The sequence below is a fragment of the Heliangelus exortis genome, chromosome Z (genome assembly GCF_036169615.1).
Source record: "Heliangelus exortis chromosome Z, bHelExo1.hap1, whole genome shotgun sequence".
In the NCBI taxonomy this organism is placed as follows: Eukaryota; Metazoa; Chordata; class Aves; order Apodiformes; family Trochilidae; genus Heliangelus; species Heliangelus exortis.
This window is the reverse complement of record NC_092454.1, coordinates 48,665,006-48,692,181: the sequence shown is the minus strand read 5'-3', so window position 1 is coordinate 48,692,181 and position 27,176 is coordinate 48,665,006. Positions and strand designations below refer to the sequence as shown.

Genomic DNA, 27,176 nt, shown 5'->3' with positions numbered 1-27,176 from the left:
ACTTTGGAACCAGGATCTTTATTGGTGCCGGGCAGCGGCCGAGCCGCGCTCGAGAAGATGGCGGCAGCCTTGGGCCGAGCGGCAGGGCCGGGCCGGAGAGCACAGAGAGGAGGACTGGGAAGGGACGGGGCATTGCCTCACCGCGGCCTGCCCTCCCCTCGGCTGAGGGGTGAATCCACACGGGTGAGAACCGCCACGGGGAGTCCCGAGGGGGGAAGGGGAGGGAGTCGAGGCGGCCGCGCCGAGCACCTCGCTCACCGCCGGCACCCGGAAGGAGCGCGCAGGGCCAGGGACCCGTCGCTCACCGCTCGGCGCTTTCCGGCAGGATGGTTCGGCACTGTCGCGCGGCAGCGGCCGTGCGGGCCAATGGGCACCACAGGGACCCACCGGGGCGGCCGTAAAACGCGGTCAGGGCGGCACGTGTGAGGCGGACGGCGGGGACGGTGCGGAGCGGCGGGAGACGGGACGGGAGGGGAAGGGACGGGACGGGACGGGACGGGACGGGACGGGACTGGACTGGACTGGACTGGACTGGGGACCCCTGGGCACAGTCCCTGGGCACGGTCCAGGGGGAGCGGGAGCGCCAGAGCCTTGCGTAGTCCTCCCCTTTCCCTTCCCCCTCCCCTCCGTGCTGGCCGGGCCTGCGGCACATCTCGTGAGAGCCCGCTCCGCCCTGCTGGGGACGGGCGACTGCCACGGAGGAGGCTTTAATTCCGTCAGGCATGGCCAGGGAAGCGCGGGCTGCCTTTGCTTCTCACCGCTGTCGAGAGAGCCGTCCAGTAATGTTATCTTGTGCTCCGATTGCAGGGGTGCCAGGATGGAAGCCAAGAGTAAAAAGAAGTTCGTGGGGAAGAGTGGAAAAGCACCTCGTGGGAAAGGGCCGCTCGGGAAAAGGAAATTTAAAAAAGGTGATGGTAACAAGGCAAAGGCTTCTTAAGAGGTGTGCTGGCTGAGTGATCAGTGTTCTGCATGGGTGTGGTCAGACATTTTTTGTCTTGATACATTTATGTGATGAAATTACTGGGTTGGCAGATGAGTGAAGGGCAGAAGATATCTGTGTGCACTACAGGAAGGCTTCTGATGGTGTCTTCCTTCATTCCTTCCTTACTGTCCTTCAGAGGTGCTGATGATTTGTGGGCTGGATGACCATTTGCTGAACTGGCTGAATGGCTGGACCTAGAGGGTGGTTATCAGTGGCACCAAATCCATTCACTTGGTAACTAACAGTGTTCCCCAGGAGTCAGTACTGCGTGTAATCCTGTTAAGTGGCTTCATTCAAGATCTAGATGTTGAGGCATAGTATGCCATCAGTAGGCTTGATGCAGAACTGGAATAAGTGCCTAATGCACCAGGGAACTGCTGCCCTCCATAGGGACCTCAGCAGGCTGGAGAAATGGGCTGACAAAACCCTAGTGAAGTTCAACAAGGAGCAGTGTAAAGTTCTGCACCTGAGAGGGGAACATCCCTGTGCACTGGCACATGCTGGGAGAAGGGAGCTTTGCAGGAAAGGCACTGGGGCTCTTGGTAGTCACAGAGTGGAACGTGAGCCTGCAATGTGCCTTTATGGCAAAGATGGCTCTTTGGATCCTGAGCTGCAGTAGGATAGGGATGCTACAGCAGGGTGGGGGGTTTGATCCTTCTCTCCTTAGCACCACTGAGGCCACACTTGGAGAGCTGTGTCCAGCAAAAGAGAGACATGGATGTATTGGAGAGACACCAGCAAAGGGCCATGAACATGATGAAGCATCTTGAGCATCTCTTCTTTGAGGAAAGGCTGACAGAGCTGGGACAGTTCAGCCTGAGGAAGAGAAGGCTGAGGGGCATCTTGTCTGGGTATACAGAGATCTGGAGGGAGAGTGCAAAGACAGAGCCAGACTCTTGTCAGTGGTGCCCAGTGGTGCCATGGACACAGACTGAAACACAGGAAGTTTCCTCTGAACATCAGGAAAAGCTTCTTGGCTGGGGGGTGTCTGAGCACTGAAACAGTTTGCCCAGGCAGATTGTGAAATCTCCTGACCAGAAAAAGTAAAGCTGAAATGTTTCACATACATTGCATTGGAACTGCAGTTGCCCTTTAGCTCCATTTGATTGATGTATTTTTATTAAAAAATTTATGTTGATGCTTTTTAATTGTAGACTTTGGTGACCCAAGTTAAGAAAAATTGTATCTGAGACCTGAAGCCAGGGTGTGTGAAGTGCTGTAGGTTAGGAATGAGAAGATGCCTTTCTGTGTTTGCTCTTTTCTGCTTAAAACAGATGATATCAAAACACCTTTTTCTCTAAAGTGTGAAGAGATGATTGGGGGAATTTTGACTTCTGTCAAGGGTGAAGAAATTACTTACTTAGAATAATCCATTTTATGCCTGGTCATAAAATAATACCACTGCCTGGAAAATAATGCCTGGGAAAACTTCTCTAGGGAAAACTGAGGCACCCAAGGACTGTAGTGAAAACAATGTCTTTGGGAAGCCTTTAAGACTCACTGTAAAATAAAAAAATAAGTAAATAATTAAAAAAATATATATATATGACAGATCGATTTTTGTCACAGAAATAATTTATTCTGAAGCAACATTTTAATTTCTGTTTTGTTGGTTGATAGATTCAGGTCCACCAAAGAAAAATTTTAACAAAGGAGATGAGGAAGGGAAGCCTAAGTCCATCTCCAAGAAATTTGGGAAAGGACAGTTAAGACCTGGAAGAACTAGTGTCAAACAGTTCAAGAATAAGCAGCAATCAGAGAACCTTGGAAAGAAGAGGAAGCTGCAGGATGGTGAAGAGGGAGGTGAGCAGATTTTTAAGCCTGGTTATCAATGAAAACGAGGTTTTGAGAAACAACTGTTACTCTAGGTGTTCTTTTGCCCCCCTTCTTGTGACCCTTCTTTGCCCTGCTTCTTATGACCCTTTTAAACTGTCTGAATGACTCCAGGTTTATTTCTTATTTAATCTTTGCTGTGGGAAAATTTACCTGACTATGCTTGAATCCAAAGTCTTGCAAATCAAAAGTTTAGAGTTCTTAGAAGCTGAAAGTAAAATGTAGCAAATCTAAATAATTCTTTTACTATCAAAAAGCTATGATTATTTTATAGACAGTGTTGAGTGGCTAGCTTGAAACTAGCAATTTTCACATAGATTTGGAATACAAAGTATTTTTCATAGACCATTTTAGAAATAGCATCCTCTGTTCTAGAAGTACTAGCTATAAATTTAGAATACAAAAATTGATGAAAAGAATTCTACTATCTTATTTTACTGTGGTCCAAACTATCTCTAAACTTCTTTTTATTTAAGAAAAAAAGAAGACATCATCTATGGTATCACTGCTGTTTATATTTTACATCTTATTTTTTGTGTTTATGCAGAGAGCCTAAACAAATGTCTTGTTCTATCACTGTTTAAATGGGTTTTGGTTTTTTGTTTCTGGTACATGAGAACTTTATGTACCTTTCATGTTCTTCATGTTCCTTCCTCTGCTGTGAAGCAGAGCTCTCCGTGAGAGCTAAACAGCACGGTAAAATGAGAAGTGGAATTTTATGTGAGAGGTTGAGAAGTTCTGCAAAAAAAAGTTGTTTGGAGGACAGTAGGTGGTGTTCAGTATTTTGTTGTTGCTGTTGTTACACATTTGCAGAATAGCTTCATATGGGATATGTATGGGATATGTATTAGATGTCTGAAAATTTAATAGCAATAGAATGTTCATAGTAAACTGCTTTAAAAATAAATACAGCCAGAAACAAACCTTTAAGTATCGTTTATACAAATAACTGAAAGCTGCAATATATTGCACAGTGTCACTGCTCTCAAAGCAAAGTGTCACTATTTCTGCTTGTCATGTTTACTTTAGAAGAGTGATTAAAAAATGTGTAATACAGTTTGTAAAAAGAGAGCATGTTTTTTGAATGGGTCAAAACAGTTATATACATGCTTCTAAATACCAGTAAGCAGGCTGAGTCTTTAATGTTCCATATAGAAGTAATGGTTAGCATGACCTCTGATACAAGATGATGGTTTTTGTCAAGGTTTGAACAAAAGTAGATCAAATACTTGGAAGTGTTTCTGTAAGTCATTTCTCCTGCTTCCTGTAAAGTTACCCTAACAGAGTTTGTTGTGTGGCAGTGTGTACCTGTTGTATACTAAAATCCCATGCTTCAGGAATTCAACTGAATTACAATACTAAGCATGTAAAAAGGCTTTTTTTTTTTTCCCCCCTTGAGATTTCAGTGTCTTTGAGTTAGGCTTCTTGTTTTGAGAAAGGGAATAATTACATATGTGAATAGAGGATTAGCTAATAAGGAAGAATTACCTGGGGCTGTCACAGCCTGCTGGGTGCATTTTCGAGTCAGTTTTCAAGCTAATAATGATTTTTTGGTGCGTCCTTTGGCAGAGTTTTGAGGAAAAATTGTTCTTCCAGCATTCTAGAAATGAAAATTGCTAGCTTAGCATACTTACTAAATATTTGTGCTTTCTTATTAAGTAGCTGGTTAGCTGCAGGCAAAGCTCCTGAATTGTTAGCAGTTCAAGTTTATGTTGGTAAAGGATTCCATTGCTTCTTTTTAACTGACTATAGAAAATGTGTTATTTTTGTCTTCAGGGCCAGATTCTAAGAAGCCAAAGTGGAATGAATTTAAAAAGAAAAGGAAGGAGTTAAAGCAAACCAGACAACATAATGATAGGATTAATTATGACATAATTGCAAAATCAAAGCAAATATGGGAAAGTATGAGAAGGTAATAGTGGTATTTTTTATTTTTGTTTCTTTCGTTTCTAGTCATAAGTTGCAAGAAGAGTCTTTTTCTCTTGTAATTATATGAAACTGTATTTCCATACTGAGGTTCCATAGGAGACTTGCATTGCAGTTCTTTAGGTGATTCAAGCAGAATGTGCTGGTCTGTGGCACTACAAGTGTCTGAATTGACTTCACTTGTATTTTTAGGCTAAAATTTGTGAGTAAATGCTTAGGAGCATTTACTCTTAAACTTATCATTTTCTTATTTTTTAAAATCTATAAGCAGCCCTGGCTGTAGATTTAAATTTGCATTCTTTTTAATAATGTTACTCTGAACAGAATAATTTTTGAGTCATAGTACAAAAAAACTGCTTCCTTGATGATTATTTTACTACTTTTTTTTTTTTGCCTGTAGAAAGAAATGTGATAAGGAGACTCGAGAAAAGCTAATGAATGACCTACAGAAGCTTCTTCGTGGAAAAGTTAAAAGTGTAAGAAAAACTAATGCCATAGTGCACAAATCCACAAAAGTGTTTTTAAAGAACAGTGAATCAGGAGAGAACTTTTAGTAATGTAGTACTGGACTGTCCTTCTAAAAAATACAAGGAATTATTTAAATTTTAGTAAGCAAGAACAAAAGCCGAGTTAGAAGGCTGCATTTGGCACCTGGCTTTCAGGGCAGTAGTTCTGCAACACTTTGCCTATCCACTGGCTGTTACAAGTCTGTCTTTTCTGTCAAGCAATTCTAGTCTGGTCAAATTCTATGTTAATTTGAGTTAAAAAGCAGCCACTCAGAGTTTTTACTAATTACTGTTGTTGGTTTGCAGCTTTCTTTTAGAGAAGTCAATATCCATATACTTAGCTATAGAGAACTCTCTTTCTGCTTAACTCTTGAAATGAATAAATTTGCAGTGACTGTGTGTTGAATTTTAAAGTGATTTTTGTTATTCCACACTGAAGTGGAACTGTGTCATCACAGTCACTCTGAAATTACAAAGAGCATGAAAGAAAATGAGAACATTTCATGGTTCTCTTTTAGTATTAAAACCTCAATGCATGTCTTTAATTGTCAGCAACTGCAAGTATTGTCTATATTTTGTTCAATGGAATACTTGTGAAGCAGTAAAAACTTGAAACTTAATTTGTTATGAACAGGTAACTATTTTTATAGTTGGCATTATGTGCTACTTGTAGCATAAAACTATTATCAGATCAAGTGCATTAAAATAAATATAGTGTATGATGCTGTTCAAAGGGCCTAGGATAATGAGATATCTCTGTCCTGTAGCTGGCATTTGCACATGATTCAACTCGAGTGATCCAGTGCTTTATTCAGTATGGTAATGAGAAGCAAAGGCAAGAGACATTTGAAGAATTGAAAGGTACTTTCTTCCTGCCTATATTTTACCTATGTGCTTCCATATTGTTGTCCCCATGTATTAAGACAATCTGTATTGTTTCTCTTGAATTTTTTAATCTTTCTGCTGAAGTGGTTCCTTTAGCATTGTGGGGGTTCCTCTTAGCATTGTAGAGCTTGTGTTACGAAAAATTAAACTAGCTGAATGTTTTTCCTTCTTTTAGATAGCCTAGTAGAGCTGAGCAAGTCAAAATATTCCAGAAATATTGTGAAGAAGTTTCTTATGTATGGGTGAGTATGATTGAATCGCTTAGCTGTGTTACAGTGTTTCATTTCCAGTGCGACTGCTGCTCTTAATCTGTAGTGCATCCATCATGAGTAAGAAAATGTTTCTGGAAACATCTTTGTAATGAGAGTGTCTGGTATTGCTAAAAGCAGTTTTCTTCTTGAGAAAGTTAAGGCTGAAGCTGTGTATCAGTTGAAGAAAACATGTCAAAGAAGCTGGAATAGGTTCTCAATGTATCTTTGCCTTACACAAAACACTGGCTTTTGAAAAGTTACTTTTAATGTTTCAGGAAGCCATTCTTTTGTAGAATTTATCCATTCATTTCTGTGTGTTTTAAAATGCCTTATTTTTTCAGATTCCTTTTCATAAATGCCATAAGTCTGATTGAGATGCATGTGTTTTCTGATGTCTGTTCTAAATCCTACTACCTAAATGTGCTTCCAAAAAATGTAACTGTTGATAGGTTGGCATATTCCTGAAGTTTTAACTCTTCTGTGTGTCTTTTTATGTGAAATAGGACAAAACCACAAGTTGCAGAAATAATAAAAAGTTTTAAAGGCCATGTGAAAAAAATGCTCCGTCATTCAGAAGCATCTGCTGTAGTGGAATATGCATATAATGAAAAAGCCATTCTGGAGCAGAGGAATATGCTGACAGAAGAACTATATGGGAACACTTTCCAGGTTTACAAGGTATAATTTCAGTATTTTCTCGTCTAAGCAGTTTTATCTCAGGTATTACTCTAGTTCTACCCTATCTATCTTACTTACTATTTCTTTTGATTAAATTTCTTTCTGTCATCTGTCCAAATATAGTCTAGTTTAGCACGTGTGAATATCACTGCTACTTGCATACTTACGTTCTAGATCATTGTTGTGTTTTTTCAGTTGGAACTATTTGAAATACATTATATTCATGTATTAGCTTTCTCTGCTCATTAGAGGCAGTCTAATAGTCACACAATTGAAGTTACCGTAGTGTCTACCTTGAGGATAAAATCTATGCTTAATTTCCCATGAATGCTGCAGATGGCTTTTGTGTCAGAACTGCCTTATGTCTCATGGGAAATGAATATGGGCAAAATAGGCCTGGATCTATAGATGCATCTATGCGTATCGTATGCCATTTAGGCTTAGTTTTTGTCTGGTTTTGTCTGTTTTTTTTCCTGGAGACTACAGGGCTTAAGTCTGGACTCTTAAGACTGTTTACGTGTAGACTCTCACCCGGCAATGGAATTTTTTTTTAAAAGTACAACTTCCTTTCTTTTGACTTCTTATTTTTTTCTTCTTTCTTGCCAACTTATAAAGTTGGTTTCCCTCATAGGCAGGAATTGTTTTATTTGCTACAAAGTGTAAAACTGACTTGCTACAAAATGTAAAACTGCTGGACAATGAGTAGCTACACTAGAGTAACTTTTATGTCTGTCCAAAGGAGAGTGGAAGGCCTAAGGTCACTTAAGGAATCCCTGACAAAGGTGTCAGGAAAAGATGATTTTTAATACACATTTATGAAACAGCAACCTAGCAGAATTCCTTAGTGAGGTTCAGTCCATTACTTACTATGTGGAAGGGGCATATAGGAGGCTGGGAACGAGTGGGAGTAATTTCTACAGGGATAAAGGGAGGATATTAATGCAGGGATAGGGAGGGCTGAGTCGGTGTTGGTTGGAGTGATTTGGCAGGAATTAGGGAAGGCCCTCCCATTGAGTCACAAGGTTCAGAGTGAGTCCCCTTGCTTTCTAAACTGCTTCTCAGAGAGTTCAAGTGCAGATGAGCCTGTTTCTAGTCCCAGACTTGGTCATTGGTTTACAGCTAAGGGTTTTAAGTGTAGAGATTTCAGTGTAGTGCTTAATACATAGTTTGATTTAGAACAGAAGTAAATTAAGATTGTTAAACATTATTATAGAAAATCACATAATTAGATCATATGATTTTTTGATAGCTTAACCAATAATAAGTAATAATTACAATCAATACAAGGCTCAAGTGAAAATCTAACAAAGTTTCCAAATCACATTGTGCACAAACTCAAGCACACACATACAGATATAGAGATTAACTGGTTAAGATGTTAGATTTTGGTACCTAGTGTCATGAATGAAATTGCATTCTTTTCCCTCTGATTGCCCAGCAGAGTCAAAATCATACCTGCCTGATAAAATTTCGTTTTTCCCCTTTACCTTAGAGAAGTGGTGGCAACTTACACTTTCAATCCAATGAACCTGCTTCCCTTTATGAGATTTGGTGTAGGCTGCAGTCTGTGCAATCCTGGAGAGCTCCAAGGAGCCTTCATGAGACCCTTAAAGGGCCCCGGGTGGTTGACTTTGGTCAGTATTTTGCCATGATAGCCACAGTTTGGGTTAGCAATACTTTGGCTACTCACAGAGTGGGCCTGTGTTTCAAGCAGGAAAGGGTCTCGGGTATGTTCTGCACACTGAGTTTCTTGAGACAAGAATAATGTTAGGCCCATTGCACTTGTAACTAAAGCAGGAACAATGTTGGCTGATGTTGATGTTGCAGTGTGGCTCAGTGAACAGGGGAGTCTACACCACCACAGTGCCCCAGTGTACAGCACAACACATTCTTACCCCATATTTCTGTTAAAATTACACAAGAAATTAATAGCTCATTTCTGAATTGTATTTTTTTCCTTACAGGTTGTTGTATGGTTCAGTAAAACATTTTTCAGCACTGTAATAGAAAAGCATCCTTGCTGTACTTGTAATTTCTACTAGGAGTAAAAGAGCCCCTGAAATCAAGTGCACTGTTACTTTCTCTCATTCCAGAATTCTTGATGCGAATACTTTGGGTAGTCTTCCGTTGCAGCACAAAGCAGAGGCTCAATAGTATATGGGTTTTTAAGAAATTATGATGTAATCCTTCACAAGACCTTGAATTTCTTGGAGCTTTTAAATGTGTGCGATTCACTTTCCCACCTCCTGCCTTGCAAATCACCATTCCCTCTTTCCCCTTCAATCAGGGATGGTTAGAAACATATTTCTTCTAATTTTCCCTCCAGTCAGACTGCTCTTCTAACACCAGATTATTTTTTGCAAGAATTACCAGTGTAATTATTTAGGTGACATACCAGGAAGTACTTGTATATTTAAGGTGTATGATTTTTCTTCTTCTTTCTTGAACTGGAATTTCCTGGGACCTGGCTAACTACTCTGCTAATTGACTTGTTGCTCTGTTGGTCCCTGACATATGCATACTGCCATGCAGAATTTCTGCTTAGCTCAGGGAGTATTTTAATATAATGCCAGTTTTGTGTATTTTGTACTGTATCTGACAGCTCAGGAGCTAAATGTAAGTGGCAAAAAACAGTTCAGACCACAGAAGTAACTCTTGTTGCTAATGATGAATATTCAGTTTGTAGAAACTTAAGTATACAGGTTCAGATACAATCAAAGTAGTTAAACTCTTTACTTTTAAATGGTAAAATGTTGGTTTTGCAGAACATTTATTTTGTGATACTTTTCATTACTTTTGATTGAAAAGGGGCTAAGGATTGTAGTGTTCTGTGAACTTTGTTACTTGCTGGGACCAGCTAAACATCTGATTGTGCATTCATTTCAGACAGCAGTTGCCCCAACATTGGATAAAGTATTAGAAGCTCAGCCTGAAAAGAGGGAGGCCATCTTGGATGAAATGAAACAGATTCTTACACCAATGGCACAAAAGTAAGGAAAAAAAATTACTAAGGGTGTGACCATCTAGGATGAACTGGTTTGTTTCTAACATACCAAATAGGCACAGATACTGACACTATTTTGATCTCATGATGGGTGATACTGATACGCTTTTAAGCTGTAGCATTGCTATTTTGTATAGTAAGTAACTATGGTTTTGTCATAGTGAATATCATCATTTAGAGCTTCACTTCTATAAACCAGAACGTCCTCTTCCCCAGTCATACAACTGGTAGAAATCCCACAGTGTGTTGTGCTTCCATTATGCATTATTGGATAAGCTTCTCCAGTGGCCTTTAGGAGGAAATATTTTGCAGTGTTTTGGAATTTTTAAGGTTTGATTGAATTTTCCACGTATTGCAAATGCTAAATATGTAAAGCAGAGTGAGTGTTTGTTTTCTGCACATTGCACTGCCTGACAACTTTTTTTTTTTAAATACAGATGAAGTATTGCTAGCTTAAACTAAAACCATGAGTTGTGGGTGACTTTTTGCTTATGCTCCTTTTTCCCAAATACAGAGAGGCTGTGATAAAGCACTCACTGGTACATAAAGTATTTTTGGACTTTTTCACTTATGCTCTTCCGAAACAAAGATCCGTAAGTGTATTTTGTTTAGTTTTTTTCCTTCTTTTGCCTATCAGTGGAATGTTTTTTTCATCTTGTTGTGAAAGTGTTGTAAGGTAACTAGAAAAAAATATGCATCCTAAATTTACAAAGTTTTACATGTCTGGTGATTCCAGATAGATGACTGGGGAGTAGTGTTGTGTGGAGATTATATATAGTCACAGTGAGGTTTCACTCTAGATAAAAACATTTGTGATAGTTGAATTCAAAGAACCCCAAAATCTAATGGAATGACTGATGTTTTCTCTCTCCATGTTAAATAGTCCTTCTCAATAGCTGGAGAATAATTAAAGCTAGGGACATTGCTTCCATTGTCCATAAAACTCTTGACCAAATTTGGTCAGATTGTAACCTTCTTTTGGCAGTCAAAACTTTGTCTTCTGCCTCCTTCTGAATCAAGCATCTGGCTTGTATTGCTGTGTCTATATTACATTCCAGATTTAAGCTCACCCCACTTATTCTTGCAAAAACTAGTCCTAAAGCCATCTGCATGATGTCACATTGTATAAGTTGGTATCCTGCTTGATGTCCATAACGTTTCCCTGCTTCTGCAGTTCATCAGGATCTCATGCCAGGCCAGGTAGAGCCTGATGGACTTTCTGTCTCATACCTCCTTCTGATGGACTGGACTCCTGAATTCTTCTTTGTTACTGTTAACAAGCCCAAAGCTAAAAGTTGTGGTGTGCACTGTTTGTGGCCTATTCTGAATCAAGGTCTTACCTAATTAAAAGTTCCCATGCACTGTTTCATGTAATGTTTTGTCAGGTAATCCTTCTGGATTCATGGTCTTGTGTGAATCAGGCCTGTCTCTTCCTCCTTGCTTGGCTTGTTGTGCAGATCTGGTAGCATGTAGGTACTGTCTTTTGGGGTGTGGAAACCCCTTTTGTAGAACTGTTAACTGCCTGTGCCTGTAGCTAGTGACAAGAATCATGTTGTGGCTGAGCAGTGGCTATTAGAACCTTTGACCAGGGAGTGAGAAAACTAGGGATAGAAAGGGCCAGGTGGGAGCTTCATCTCAATGAAACCAGATGAGACTAACAACAGAAGAAGTATCTAGTAACCTGGGAAGGGGCTTCTTGGTTCAGTTTAGTTTGTGGGCTTTTTTCTTTTTTGTCTGAACATGCTATTTGTCAGAAGGCTTCAGAACCTCATTCCTTGGGTATGAAGACTAACTTTTGGATAACATCACCTGGTGCTTAAATCACATTTCAGTTCTTCTTGCTTTATGGTGAATACCCCATATGTATAAATAAATTGCATCACCTTCTTTCTTCCTAACTGAGTATTTGTATTTGGCTCCTCTACATTTTAGTCTCAGTTCTGAGCACCCTTCCTTGAATTGTGTTGAATAGGACATCAAGCTTCACAGAATCACAGAACTGTCATGGTTGGAAAAGACCTCCAAGATGACTATGTCCAACCGTCAACCCAGGAAAAAAAAATCAACATTCCACTAACAGTGTGTTCTGAAATGCCTCATCTACATGTTTTTTTTAATATCTCCAGGGATGGTGACTCCACCACCACCCTAGGTAGCCCATTCCAGTGCTCAGCTACAGAGAAATTCTTCATACCTGGTCTCCAATACACTTGGTATTTCATAGGATGAATATGATGAACGTTCATTGTGAAAGAAAAAAGCAATAAGAGTGGTTCTGTAGAGCCAATGATGCTTTCTATTGTGTTGTGGGCAGAAAAATATCCTTTCATGCTATTAGCCATCCACCTTGAGATTTCTCCAGTCTTTTTGCTTTATTACCTTTTTCTTCCCCAGGAAATGATAGAAGCTATCAGAGAGGCTGTCATCTACCTGGCACACACTCACGATGGAGCCCGAGTAGCAATGCACTGCTTATGGCATGGTACTCCTAAGGTATTGTTTGGTTTCTGTCTACCCAGTCTTCTTTAATAGTAGTCTAGTCTGAGACTGTAAGTATTGCATATGTGGGCCTTCCTGCCTGAATTTGAGAGCAAGGTTAAAAAGTGGCCCCACTGTACCTGTTGAGAAATACAAGCAGTAGTTTTTCATGAATCTAATGCTTTTATTAGAACCTCTATAGTGGAAGCATCTCCATTTATTTTTAGCTGAGTTCTTGGAGATGGCACATAAAACCTTCTATTTTAGGATTATTGGCCGTTTATTCATCCCAAGGATTTCTTGATGGCAGTGAAATTGGCAGCAGGGAGAGGACAGTAAAGAAGTCATAACATGAAATGATGTTTGGCTTTGGAATGCCAAGACCTAGGATATGTAATAGGAACTATGTTTTAGTTTATTCTTTAGGTGTAATGTATGCCAATACTTTAATTGTAATGTATGCCATCATCTTTTGGAAATGCTGTCGTGCCTCCTGTCTCTTTAGGTATTTAAAATGTAAAAGATAGCCCAGAACCTCCCTGCAGTTGAATCTTTCAAAGTTCATGTTTAACTCTTCACACTGTTTCTAAGTGTTGACTAGTAATAAAAATGTGTGTTAAATAAACATCTGCATTAGTGTGTAAGTTGAAGGTTACCTTTTTGAAGGTAGAAATAATGCTTTGGTTGTTCAGAAGCACTGGCATTGTAGGCTCATTTCAGTTTCTCATTTCCTTTTCAACAGGACAGAAAAGTCATTGTGAAAACTATGAAGACATATATTGAAAAAATATCAATGGTGAGTGTTAACCATTTATTTCACAATCTCTGAAATACAAGTAATTTGCTAGAGGCTAATTTGAATGTGTTTTGGTCTTGTGCATCCTGCTTTGGAGGCCACCATCTTAGTAGTGTTTCTTTCAATAATTTTCTAATACAAGAATAAATTAGTGTTATTTTATAAAAAGTATATTCTATAGAAATAAGAGACAGTGGGTAAGTAATACCTAAAACAACACTAGAGCACTGAAGATCTGCCTTCATTCTGATGTAGAATCATTCTTATATGAAAGTGAATTGGGTTGTGCCTTTTTGACTGTACTGGAGACCTTCTCTCCAACAATGCAGTACAGACAGTAAAGCTCGTTGCAGAAACATGATCTCCAAAAATATGATATGTGATTTATCTCAGTTCTAATCAAGTCCACCATGAAGTCCGCATGTAGTGTTCCTGTGATATCAAATGATGATTAAACAGTAGGATTAGGTTAAGAGTGTGGATATGATAAAGCAGTACCTTAGTGTATAATGGCAGATCAACTTAATCTACCTTTTTTAAACAAAATGCTTCTCTTAATAAGTCTTGCTTTCAGAGAGAACCTGAATGTTTGCCTTATGTCAGTAGGCAGAACTTGCTAGTGGTTTAGGTTGTGTAATTTTTGAGACAAACTCTCAGAAATGTTAATCCTAAGTCAATTAATGTATTCATAAAACTTGACTGCATGTGGTTTCTTGATGTTTCATCTTTGCAGGGCGAATTTTCTCATCTGGTTTTGCTGGCAGCATTTGATTGCATCGATGACACTAAACTTGTGAAGCAGTTAATTATATCAGTAAGTAATTGAATTTTTCCAAAACCAGTATATGAAACAGAATTAGTGTATTAGTGTACAGGAGTGTAAGAGTAGGAATCGGTCCACTTTTTTCAAACCATTTAATTCCTTTTCACGTTTTCTGTTTCATTACATTTATGTATCATTATTATTTTCTTTTTTTTCATAGAAATCCTCCTCACTTTCATATGTTCTCTTCAATTATTTATTTGAATTAGTTTTTAAGCTAGTTACAGTACTTGCTGAAAATAACCCATTTTGTACATGTTCATTCTGGCTAATGGATGACTGGAATCTCTTCAAATACAGTGTCTTTTATCATAGAAGTTTGAGCTCTGCTAGCATTTCAGGAGATTAAATCAGTGGAAAACATCAGAATGAGGATCTCAACTTACACAGTTTTATAGGCAAACCTAAAATGTAAAGAATATCCAGGATATAATATCTTTATTTTGCAAACATGCTACTGTAAGAGAGGTCATTTAACACACTTAGCTCTGTTCTTTTGCAGAAGTAATATCTTGGATATCTTGGAAAATGGTACTTCAAGATACAGTGTAGTCACTTTATAGGAGTATGGCAACAGGCCTGAATATACCATGACTTGAAAAAAGAAAAAGTGCTTGGAGACCTCTGATTGCATGCTGAAATCAGTAACTTGCATTAATTCTCAAAACTTGACATTTTTATTTAATGTTTTTATAACTAAATGACTGGATACTGATAAATTCTGGATAAAATCCACGTAATATTTTTATTTTGCTTCCAAAATGTATGTGGATAGATGTCTTAAGCATGACAGCATTCTGTTATTTGCTTATGTGGAGCTACACAATGTACAGTAAGGACAGCATGATCTACTCTCCATCGGCTTCCTTTTGGAGTTTCAGAATGTGTTTGTACATAACGTTATGTTCGTATGGAAATGTTATTACTTCAAAGATATTTTAGTCTGTTAATTACCATGAAGATGTGTTTTCACACTGATACAGTGTGCACAATTTATTTTCTTGCAAGCAGGATAATCGATGTACAGGTTGTAATGTACTTACAGTACAGGTATTGCTTTTAGGAATGATGGGTGGAGGGGCAGAGGCAGGGAGGTGGAGATGAGGCAGATACTGTCCATGTGGAGGAGAAATCTGAGGAGAAACTCATAGAATCATAACTGTAGAATGTTTAGAGTTGGAAAGGACCTTTAAGATCATCTAGTTACAAACCCCCTGCTGTGGGCAGGGACACCTCCCACTAGCTCAGATTGCTCAGAGTCCTGTCCAGCCTGGCCTTAAAAACTTCCACCACTTCTCTGGGCAACCTGCTCCAATGTCTCACCACCCTCGTGGTGAAGCACTTCTTCCTAGCTTCCAAACTAAATCTACACTCCTCTAGTTTGAATCCATTCCCCCAGTCCTGTCACTACATGACATCCTAAGAAGTCCCTCAGCAGCTTTCTTGTTGGCCCCTTCAGGTACTGAAAGGCTGCAATAAGGTCTCCTCAGAGCCTTCTCTTCTCCAGACTGAATAACCCCAACTCTCTCAGACTGTCTTCACAGGAGAGCTGCTCCAGCCCTCTGATCATCCTCGTGGCCCTTCTCTGGGCACTCTCCAGCACATCCATGTCTTTCTTCTAATAGAGGCTCCAGAACTGGACACAGCACTCCAGGTGGGGTCTCACGAGAGCAGAGCAGAGGGGGAGAAATCTCTTCCCTCAGCCTGCTGTCCACGTTTCTCTTGATGCAGCCAAGGACTCAGTTGGCTTTCTGGGCTGCAAGTGTACACTGATGGCTCATGTTGAACTTCTCATCCACCAGCACCCCCAGGTCTTTTTCCTCAGGGCTGCTCTCAAGCCAGTCCCTGCTCAGTCTGTATCAGTGCTTGGGATTGCCGCAACCCACATGCAGGTGGCTATGATGAGGCTTGCTTTAAAATATAGGATTAGTTCTTCCACTGAGCATCTTTGTTTAGGGAGGAATTGGGTGTTTGTACCCTATCATGGGGTTTTGTCCCTCAGTCTGTGCCTCTCTTATAGGTGTGGTGAGGTGTAAGCATCTCGGTGTGGAGGTGACATTTGTTTCTCAGGTGTATTTAGTGTTCATGTTTGGCCACCCTACTGCATCAATCTGGACAGACTAGTGGAGGAGAATAGGGAGAAGCAGCTTTTCTCTATTTCTCTAAAACAAATGCAGAATTTACCTATCTGGGTCTAGTCAGTCTCACCTCTGTGCCTGGTAAGATCATAGGGTTGCTCTCCTGAATACTCTAATGAGGCATGTGGATAATAAAGGGATGACTGATTGGTGACAGCCAGCACAGCTTCACTAAAGGCAAGTCCTATCTGACTAATTTGGTGGCTTTTTATGATGGGGTCAAAATCTTAGTGGACAAAGGCAGAGCAACTGATGTCATCTACCTGGACCTGTGCAAAGCATTTGACACTGTTCCACGTGACATTCTGGTATCCAGACTGGAAGAATATGGATCTGATGGGTGGACCACTCACTGGATACAGAACTGGCTGGATGGTCACAACCAAAGAGATGTGATCAGTGGCTCAGTGTCCAAATGGAGATGTGTGACAAGTGATGCTCCTTAAGGGTCAGTACTTGGACCAGTGCTGTTTAACATCTTTGTTGACGGCATAGACACTGAAATTGAGTGCACCCGCAGGAAGTTTGCTGATGACTCTAAAGTGTGGGGTGAAGTCAACATGCTGGAGGAAAGGGATGCCATCCAGAGGGATCTTGACAAGCTCAAGAAGTGACCTCATGTAAACTGCGTGAAGTTCAAGGTCAAATGCAAAGTTCTGGACCTGGGTTGAGACAATCCCGTGCATGAAATACAAGTTGGAAGGAGAAAGGATTGAGTGTAGCCCTGAGGAGAAGAACTGGGTGCTGGGAGGTGGTGGACCAGATGGCTTAACATGAGCCATCAATGTGTGCTTGCAGCCCAGGAAGCCAACCGTGTCCAGGGCTGCATGGAAAGAAACACAGACAGCAGATCAAGAGAGGTGATTCTCCCCCTCTCCTCTGCTCTTGTGAGGCCTCACCTGGAGTACTCCATCTAGTTCTGGAGTCTCCAGCAGAAGCAGGGCATAGAGCTCCTTGAGTGTGTCCAGAAGAGAGCCACAAAAATGATTTGAGGACTAGAGCACCTCCCCTATGAAGTTTTGAAATATTTCTGCACTTTGTCATCCGTTTAACTGATATATGAACTTCACATATATCTGAGTCTGAATGTACATGCTAAGGTGACAGAATGGGGCATTTGTTGGGTTTGATTTTTTTTCCTCAGAAAAAGTTGGGGTTTTTTTCATGCGTGTAGTGTGAAGGTTACAGTAACAGGTTTTCATCCGTGGTGCTGCATCAAGCTGATGTTAATCTCAGTTGACCAAAACTCATTTTCATTTAGACTTAAGCAATAGGCATCTGGGTTTTGAAATAAGAACATTGTCTTATTTCCTGCCAGCTTCCTACCACCTTTCTCTGTTTCTGTTCAGCTCAAAGACAACTGACCAGCCCCCATTTTAATAAAGGACTACATTGGTTTGAATTGTTTTGTCTATCTTTTTCCAGCTGTTTCTGGAAGGATTTTTATGATGGAAAAAAGGGTTTTCAAGGGCTGTAGCCTTTCAGCCCAAATTACTGTGAAAATACCCAGAACTCTGCACAACTCTCCTTTGCTTTGATAATTGTAAATGTTATGTGTATGTTAGAATTTGCCAGGAATGGATTATCATAATAATCAAAGAGTATCTGATGGTATTCAGGATTCTCTAGTGGTACTTGGAACTTGCATAAGATGCATGTTGTTGTATGAAAGGGCCTTAGCTGATGAAACACATAAAATTTAGAGTACAAGCAGATGGGCTAATATAGGTGCTTCCATATGAATGCTTCTGTATGCAAGAAAATTCTCCTGCATATAATGGGTTTCTTCGTCAGGTTTGTTACTGCACAATGAAATGCCCACTCTGTAGTTTACAAAGTGGTTAGTCTGGGGAATACCTAGTATGTTCTGTTAATACTCAACTGCAAGAAATACTCTCAGCAGAAGTCAGCTTTATTCTGTTATTGAGACTTAATTTTTCTTGGGGAGTGTTTTGTGGGATAAGTTAAGGATGGGTTTTGCTTCCCATGTACTATCATTTTTGGGTGGGTACTCAGGTGTATTCCCTCGAAAGTCTGCATGGTATCAGTAATTGTTCTTAGGTGATGTGGCAGATGATCCTTGGAATGTCTGGTCTACTGAGGTTATGACTTTTACTGAGGTTATATTTGTACACTGTGTGACATCCCAAAATATGTGTTGTTCTTTTTGTACTTCATGTATCCTTTTGTAGTATTTTCTAATCAATGACGTTGCATCTGATCAAAGCGTATTAAACCTTGGTGTTCTTTTTATTTCTCTCACTTGTAGAAAGTTTCATTCTTGTTAGAGGTTTTTTTATTTAATTTCACTAGCAGGTGTGGATTTTTTTCATAGCATGTAGTTTTTCTTTCCTAAGATTTGCATTTGAAAGATATGTTGTTGCTTTTTGTTTACTTTTACAGGAAATAAGTGCTTCTTTGCCAAATATAATAAACAACAAATATGGAAAGAAGGTCCTCTTGTACTTGCTAAGTCCTAGAGATCCTGCACATTTTGTTCCAGAAATCATCATGCTTCTGCAGCAAGGAGATGGAAATGCCCATAGGTAACTTAGATGTGAAGGTTCTTTTCTCTAGAACTGAGTTGATGCAGCTTTCTGTCATGATCATTTTAATTTCAGCTTTTCTTCATAATATTTCTGTGTAATCTAAATATATGTAAATAATGCATAAGTATTACTCAACCTGTTTATCTGTAGTCCTTATTTTTGCATTTTCATCTTAAAGTTCAAATATGATAATTGGTGGCCAGAAACATATTTGTGGTCAGTAGTTTACTCTCTTTGTAAAGGGTAAAAACTGTGATGTGCTAATTGTTTAAAATAATATATCAAATACAGTGTAGCAGAAAATTCTTACTGTACATTGGTTTATTATGATTAATAATGTTTTGAGTTGCATAGAAGTATATCTCAACACAGCAGTAAAAATGGAAATTGTTAATTTGAATTCAGTCTCTGGTATTGATGCTGATGCTTATCAGCTTTTGAAGAAGGAGCCATTCAGATGATTAATGAGATGTTTAAAAATACATCTCTCTAGCTGAAATAGCAGAATGAATAGAAAACAAACAGAGGTCATATTGTTAACAAAAAACTCCATAAGGTTTTTTACCAGCAGCTTAAAAAAACTATAGACTTTCTCACACCATGTGTTCTTGAAAAGTGTATTATGTATGTTCAATTGTATGTGAAACAGAGGGAAGCATAATGCTTTATTTTGATCATCCAGTAATTGAAAGCTGTCTCAAATAGCTTGTATGTTCTGAATTTTTTGTTACATGATGTGCATACAGAGCCTTCTATAGTGATATGCTGTCTCTTTCATCAGTAAGAAGAATACTGAAATCCGCCACCGTGAACTCCTGGAAGCCATTTCGTCACCTTTGTTAGAATATTTGCAAGAACATACCCAAGAAGTAGTGACAGACAAAACTAGCTTTGTCTTGGCTGCTGACATCTTAAGAACAGCTCTTGGTGACATCCAGCCTGCATTAGATGCAATTGCTAATTTAGCAGCAGAAGAGCTGATTCCAGGTGGCCGTGATGGGCAGGTAATGTAACAGAAGACAGGGTTGGAGATCTTGCTTATTTTGTATTACTAAAATGAAATCTGCTCCCTTCTTCCTTTATGTAAGAGGTCACTACATTGCCCTGATAGCATGCAGACATTAGATCTGGTCTCCCATTAGATCTGGTCTCTTCTCTCCATGAAACACTGGTTGATATGATTAATATTACCGAAAGTCAGATGTTACAGTGAGGGTGGTAAAAATAAACTGGTTGGTTTAAATAAGTACTCACATACATAAGTGATGACCAAGTAGGTAAGTGTGATGTAACAGGGCACAGTGGAAAAATAAGGCAGGAGCATTAATTGACAGACATGTGACTGTGCTTTGAAACATCACCACTAAATAATTTGGTTTGCTTTGTTTTTTCCCCTTAAAGCTTCACATTGCAGAGCATCCAGCAGGCCATCTAGTTTTGAAATGGTTAATAGAACAAGATGAAAAAATGCGAGAGAGTGGAAAAGAAGGTATGTTGGAAAGTCAGCTTTATTTGATCAAATAATAACTTCAGAATAGCAAGTTAACTGACCTAAAATAATATTGTTGCATTTATTTCTTTGAATATAGAAATGTATGGAAAATCTAACATACTCTCTAAGATTATTGCTTCTGTCTTTTTGCTGTTATGAGCTGTTACATAAACAGAATGCCAAGAGTAAGTCTGCTTTTTATGCAAAACAAGTACTGCTCTGTTTTGGTTTTTTTTTTTCACGGTTTTACTGTGTATTTGGGACAGGGTTCATTTCTGTGCTTAAAATGTCCTGATAGCTTTGCTCAATTATACAGCAATTTAAAGGATAATAATAGAAAAAGTAAAGTCTTTCTAACTGGATGAATTGTTTCATTAGTGCTTGTGAGCCAAATTGTAATCTTTACTCTGTTCATTAGTGCTGCTGGGTTAATGCCTTATGACTGTTACTACAAAAATTGATGCACAAAAATAGGACATCTCTGCTGCTTTACATCCCAGAAGGCAGAGATTTGGCACAGATGTTTCAATCTTAATTTAGCCTTTAAATTTATTTTATTACATAACTGTAAAATCCTATTGTGTGAATTACCATCTCCTAATAGAGATTACTTTGTCTCATATGAAAACCTCAAAAATGAAAGGAGGTGGGGGTGGCATAGTATAATCTGGAATGAACTTCTCTTTGTGTAGAGGGTTCTTTCTTTGTAGAATCACTGGAGCCTATCAAAGATTTTTGTTTTCTTTTTCCCTTTCTTCTTACTGTGTGCAGGCATCCACTGTTTCCTTAAAAAATTGGGTTTAGATTTTTCTGAAAGGAGGCTGTCTTGGTCCTTCTCAAGAGGATTATTAAAAACACGCAAAGGGAAGGTTTTATAGGTGTGTCTTACATAGACTACCCTGAAGGAGATGATGAGTTACCTGGATTTATTTCTGCCAATACTGTGCAATTCCCATTTTAAGCACGATCTGTTCCCTTCGGTTTCTTTGTTTTCCTCCAAAGAGTGCACCATTCAGAATTGTTGTTCTGAGTTTATGGAATTGGCATTAAAAACAATCAAGCTGTTAGCACATAGGGAGTAAGTGGAATAAAACCTGGCTTGTTCTTCAGATGGGATTCTGAAGTTTTACTCTGTTTTGTTTGTTTGTTTTTTCCTTCAGTGTTCGTTTAGAAGTTTGATTTTTTAATTTTTTTTTCTTAAGCTGGGTGAGGTTTTTTTGATTGCTTGCTGGTAAATTTGTTCTGCATACAAGCTGTAAGAGCAGTTTTTCTGTTCAGGTCCTCAGATTCAGATAGGGAGTTCAGCTAGTTGATCAGCTTAGGCTTTTTCTTTTGCATGTGCCATTAGTGTAATGAATCTGCAAGTGAACTTAAACTTTCAAAGCAACTGAACTAATAGAGCCTTGTAGCATCAGTACAACTGAAATAAGGTTCCTACTGGTTTTCATGCATCAGTAAAGGATTAGCTTTGAAGTTTTAAGTAACTTCATCTGTGCAAATTCTGTTTCTTGAGTTGTAGAGTCAGATGCTTAAATAGACATTTTTAACAGTGTGAAATAAATGCAGGATATTGCACTGTGTTGGTGTAGTTCTTGCCAACTTTTTCTTTCATGTGAATGCCTTCATTTAAGACAGAAATAACCTTTAACACCCATCTAAAGAAATAGTAAGTTTGGCTGCTTTATACTACTAGTGAAGTATCACACAGTGCTGCAATTGTCTAATTTTAAGCAATACTTGGAAGTAGTAAAGCATCTATAAGGGTACTTATTGGATAAAGTAGTCAATTATTCTGAGAGCAAAACTTTGTAAACAGTTGGCGGTTAAAAACTATTCGATTAAATCACAACTGCAGAAAACTGATAACAGGCTTCTTTATACAAAGGTACTGTCTAATTTTTTTCTTTTCCTTACCCCTTTCCCATATTTTACAGTTTGCTTTGCAAGAACATTGGTGGAACGAGTTGGAATTCAGAATATGAAGACCTGGGCAGAAGTAAATCGAGGTGCCATTATTCTTTGTTGGTATGTAAGGCACATGGCTATTTCTGATTAGGTTCCAGGGTTAATTTCATGAACAGTTAAGAGAAAATCAGTAGAAATTTCTACTGGCAAAATGTAATTTCTTTTCTCTGTGTGTCCTGTCTTTAATGCCACTGGTAAGTATCTGGTGGAACAAGGTACAGGAAAAAACTCAAACCAGAGTTTCCATAGGTTGTTCCTTGGGCTCAGGCTGTTGCAGTACTAAGAAGTGGTTCAACGTTGGAAAATCTTAAGATTAAAACAAATTTATGCCTACCATGTATTGTTTTCAAAGCTCAAAATTCTCAAAAGACTACTCCTCTAACAGTCACATTAGTGTAACTCTGAAATACCTGTAACTTGTAGCAGCATACAAGAATCCAGATTTATTTTCTTTTTGGTAACTTACTCTTTGTGTTAAATACGGAGCCTAAGTAAGTTTTTTATGGAAGTAGAGGGGTGTTTGGAATAGACCATAGAAAGGCTTATGATGAGCTAACTTGCTCAGAATTTTGAAGCAATGAACCGTGCAACTACTGAGATCAAAAGACCCTGCAGGAATCGAACTAAAATTAATGCTTGGTTTTATCAAGTGCAGTGGCTGTGCTAATCATTGCTGTTTTCACGGTGTGACTACTTGCCAGTGCTAGGTCACAGATTCCCCAGGTCTTTAGCCTGAAGTGTGTGGTGAGTTCTGGAACTACTGAGTCCACATCGCATTGCTCACTCCCCATAAAGACTTGTATTGAACCAACAGACAACATGATTTTGAAAAATAAAATCATCCTCTCCCTTTTTCCCACCCCACCCTAGCCTCTCCTGAGGTTACTTTAGACAGATTGCTGTTTGCATTCCATCTGTGCTCTTCACAGCTTTAGAATGGAGCTAGTTCAACATGCATGCTGTTTTGCAAGGTGAATCAAAAGATGTTTTCATTGGTAGGACTTCTGTTAGTTAATCTGAGTGTATATTTTTTTAGTCATTATCATTCTGAGCACTAGAGAGAGAGGGCAGTAGAAGAGTAGCTGCAGTCCAGATACAAGAGCAGTTAACACAGCAATGTAATTGTCATATATTAAGATTGTTCAGCTTAAAATGACTATACTTTGCTTCTCATAACAGGCCTTTAGAATTCAATAAATGCACCTAATGCTTTTAAGTTATCTGATCCTGCACACAGATGTTCAGTAGAGATTTTTTATAAAGGCTTGTTCACTGACAGTGGATTAATACATGGACATTTTTTCCCTAACTTGAGGGTAAGGAGATTGATTAAATGTGTTGCTGGTTTATGTACCAAGTTATTTTGATTGTCCAAATAAGTTAGGAAGTAAATTAGTGGATTAGTTTCCATGTGTCACATTTTTTAATAGATGTTGGGCTGTTATTGTGACAACAGTCTCTTAATAGGTTTTGAGGTCTTATAGAAAAAAGAGGAGACTAGTAATTGCTTATTAGCAAAAACCAACACAGGAGTGATAGGGAAGAGTCTCTGAGGAATGTCAGCCTTTCTCTCTGTCTGCTGCTACTCATGGCACTGAGAAGTAGGGCTTTAGGTGTGCTTTGTTAACATGCTAAGGAACTTATTTCCCAGGTTGTCAAACATTTTTCACTAATACTGAAACTCTCCAAACATGGAAGAGAAATAAAAGTGTGGGGAAAAATGTTTGCTTTCAGGGTTTGTGGTTTTTATTTTAAGTCTGAATCCCTTGTTGTTTGAAGTTCTCTTGATGACTCTTTAGGCATAACTCCCTTTTGTTTAGACAGCTGAACACACCAACATAACCAGATGCTTATGTTCCATTTCATGTGGCACCTGTTCACATTTCTGTCAAATATTAGTTCATCTCATCTTTGTTTAACTGCATTAAAGTTGAGAGGTCACCCAAATCATACAGCAATGCCAAAGTTAATCCAGTCTGGTATAGATTATAGCCTCAATATTTAAAAAGCTAATGTAAAAAAATAATCAGATACTTCTTTTGTCATAAGAGAGCTCAGAACCTTCAGACAGAGGTAATTTTCAGACACTACCGGTTCTCTCTGAAGCTCTGATTGATTTTTGGCTTCTTGTTGGCTTTTAGGAGCCATCTGTCATTTACATGCATGTCTGAAACTCAGAACTAACCTGGTCAGTCCATTTGAGGATTTTTTGGCTTGCTAGTCATTTAAGCTTAATTTGCTTAGTTACCTGGAATCCTCTTGACCCTCTCCTTTCATTGTCCTGTTTGTTTTTAGTTTTACTTTTATAAAAAATATGGAGTTCATTCTGATCTACTACAAATGTGAAAAGTCGTAATGAGAGGGCTCTGCAAGCATTTCCAGTACAGCATTTACAGTACAGTATTCTAAGTACTTGAATATCATGAATGCTCATCTATTTACATTTCCACATCCACATTTTAATTCATCAGTGATGTGTTCTGAAAAATTGATAAAGACATGCTTCACCAAAGGAATTACTGATGTCATTTTTGCAACCTGTAAAGCTTACATCCTCAGAATAAATAGGTGCCTGCTTAACAGGTCTTAGGAGAGCTTTCAGAATAATTATTTTAAACACCTCAAGCTATGTTGATCTTTTGACTGTATGATCAGACATGTAGATTTTCTGGATTAAAAAAACGGTGTCTTGTAAAGCTGCTTTCAGATTCTTGGTATGCACAGATATTTCATGTATAGCTGTTGGCAGATAAAATTAATTTTTAGAAATATATAAAATGCAGTCCGGAATGTCTCGTTCTTTGTCCCTGCTGCTGAACTGTGTCAATCTCTCCATGTTAAGTACCAGTGTGTTCAGGATATTCTTTGCTAGTACTGCTGGCTTTTTTGCTATTATCAGGAGTATATTAGTCACAAGAAAAGCTGAAAAAATATCAACCTCACCTGTGCTGAGTTTAGTTTTCAAGAAGGACTCTTCATTAAATAGTACTGCTGTAGCAAAAGTGCAGCAGACTTTTAGCTGGTAGAAGTTGTTAGCCAGAGTCACAGAAAAAAATCTAGGAGTAAGTGTTGTCAGATGGGCCAATTTCAACCAGGCTAAGCTGAGAAGGACCCGGTTGTGCTTTGTAGCCCTGTATTAAAAGAAGCACATAAATTCTATCACTGAGGCACTTGATGTGTATTAGATGTACTTCACTGCATCCAGTTTTAGGGCCCCCATTACAAGAAAGGTATCACTGACAGGTGACCAACATATTCATGGGCTAGATCCCATGGCGTGGGAGGAGAGCCTGTGGGATCAGGCCTGGTTCAGCTGGGAGAAGGGATGGCTTTCCTGGTACCAGCATCTTTAGCACCAGAGGGGACAGAGGAGAGCTGTCCTCTTCACAGAATTCTGTGCGTGGCAGCAGGGCAAGAGTCTCAGGAGGTAGGAGCAGCCTTTTCCCCCGAGTGTTGGGTCTGTGTCTGAGGAAGGTCAGGCTGCCTTGCACTGGGGGGTTTCAAGCCTGGACTGTGTGAAGCCCTGAGCAGTTTGGTCTGACCCAGTGTTTGAACTTGCTTTAAGAAGGGGTCAGCAGTTCTTCCAGTCTGATTATCCTGTGTTGGTTGTGTTTGCTGCTTTATGGAAAGTTTTATAGTCTGCCCTGAACTTCATTCTTCCTAAATAGTTATTACAGTTACTGTTTCCTTACATGGACATCTTCTTTTCATATGTCCTACTTGCTGTTGTATGACATCCTTGTTTTTTTTTTTCCTGTTTCTTGTAGCCTTCTCCAGAGTGGTGATGAAAAAGTGGCAAATACAGTCAAAAAAGGACTGAAAAAGCTTGTCCCAAAGTTAAAGCTGAATAAAAATGTAAAAGGAATAGAAGCATTGCTGCAGAAATTGACTTCATAGTGTAAATGAAGCTAAAAAGACATTTATTATTTTACATCATTATACATTTATTATTTACATCAATGTACTCAAGTGAAAATTGGTAAGATTTGCACCATGGTTGTTTTAGGAAGCAGTGTATGCATTTGTAAAATAATAATTTTTAAAACAACTTGTCTGTTGCGTGCATTCTGTTGTGTGCTGTGAATGTTTGTTTCTGAGATTGAAATCTCAAGGAGATTGTGGAGCTACCAGAAACTTCCTGAACACGTAATCAGGAATTTAAGTCTTTCCTGATAATTTGCACAAAACTGTTTTGAGTCTTGTTAAAATTTGTGTGTATGTTGTCATAGTTACCATAGAAACAGAAGCATCTGTTCTGGAGATTTGCTGGGCAAATACACGTGTTCTTAATCCCTTCCCCTTCTGGCTTCCTCAAGAAACAAAGCAGAAAAGCAGCTCCTGTCCCATTCTTACCCTGTGAAGAAGTGAGCGAGGCTCTCATCCTTCAGGAACTAATGAGTTGAATGAAAATTGTCTCTGACTTTTTTCAAAGATGGTCCTGAAGGAGGGGCTGTTTTGGTGCACAACAGTTTGGTTTGGTTTTTAAGTATTCTGAAATACAAGCCATAATAAATCTGATGTCTTCCTTGTAATAAGGAAGGGGATCATTTATTTCCTCGTTATATCAAGTGTCCTTTTGATTTCCACAGTACCCTATTTTTGATCTAGAAAGATCAAACCAATTTTTTATTTTTTCATTTTAAGAAAGAAAAAAAAAACCCATAACAAAACCACAGGCTATTTTGATAAAGCATTAATGCAACACCTGGGTCGTGTTTAATACTATAGACATGAAACAGAGGGTCAAATGAATTAAATCTCCTACTCTCAACCTTAACTGTTACGTAGCCTGACTGGATGTGGACCCAGTTTTAATAGAAGGTAAAGTTGGCCATAATTTCTTCTAACATACAACTTCCTCAACATAAAC

General features: G+C 38.9%; 1 protein-coding gene across 2 annotated transcripts; it reads left to right on the top strand.

Moving 5' to 3' along the window:
• On the top strand, positions 1 to 26,351 carry PUM3 (pumilio RNA binding family member 3). 2 transcript variants are annotated; one of them, XM_071730474.1, is made up of 19 exons: positions 1 to 169; positions 808 to 908; positions 2,603 to 2,785; positions 4,592 to 4,727; positions 5,142 to 5,217; positions 6,015 to 6,108; positions 6,308 to 6,374; positions 6,887 to 7,061; positions 9,948 to 10,051; positions 10,580 to 10,658; positions 12,460 to 12,558; positions 13,286 to 13,339; positions 14,073 to 14,153; positions 18,704 to 18,846; positions 19,631 to 19,853; positions 20,251 to 20,338; positions 22,276 to 22,366; positions 26,074 to 26,225; positions 26,256 to 26,351. In XM_071730474.1, exons 2-18 carry the CDS (start codon positions 818 to 820, stop codon positions 26,201 to 26,203), a joined length of 1,914 nt encoding a protein of 637 aa, XP_071586575.1. In that variant the 5' UTR covers positions 1 to 169; positions 808 to 817; the 3' UTR covers positions 26,204 to 26,225; positions 26,256 to 26,351. The 2 variants fall into 2 exon arrangements, with proteins under 2 accessions (XP_071586575.1, XP_071586574.1); XM_071730473.1 differs by lacking the exon at positions 1 to 169 and adding an exon at positions 333 to 443.
• Positions 26,352 to 27,176: the final 825 nt, after the last annotated feature.

Bases quoted from the DNA above. Each gene is read 5' to 3' on its own strand.
- PUM3 (XM_071730474.1), top strand. From the start codon at position 818: ATGGAAGCCAAGAGTAAAAAGAAGTTCGTGGGGAAGAGTGGAAAAGCA. The intron at 5,218-6,014 runs GTAAGAAAAACT...TCTGTCCTGTAG, and splicing joins TTCGTGGAAAAGTTAAAAGT to CTGGCATTTGCACATGATTC. The intron at 6,109-6,307 runs GTACTTTCTTCC...TCCTTCTTTTAG, and splicing joins GACATTTGAAGAATTGAAAG to ATAGCCTAGTAGAGCTGAGC.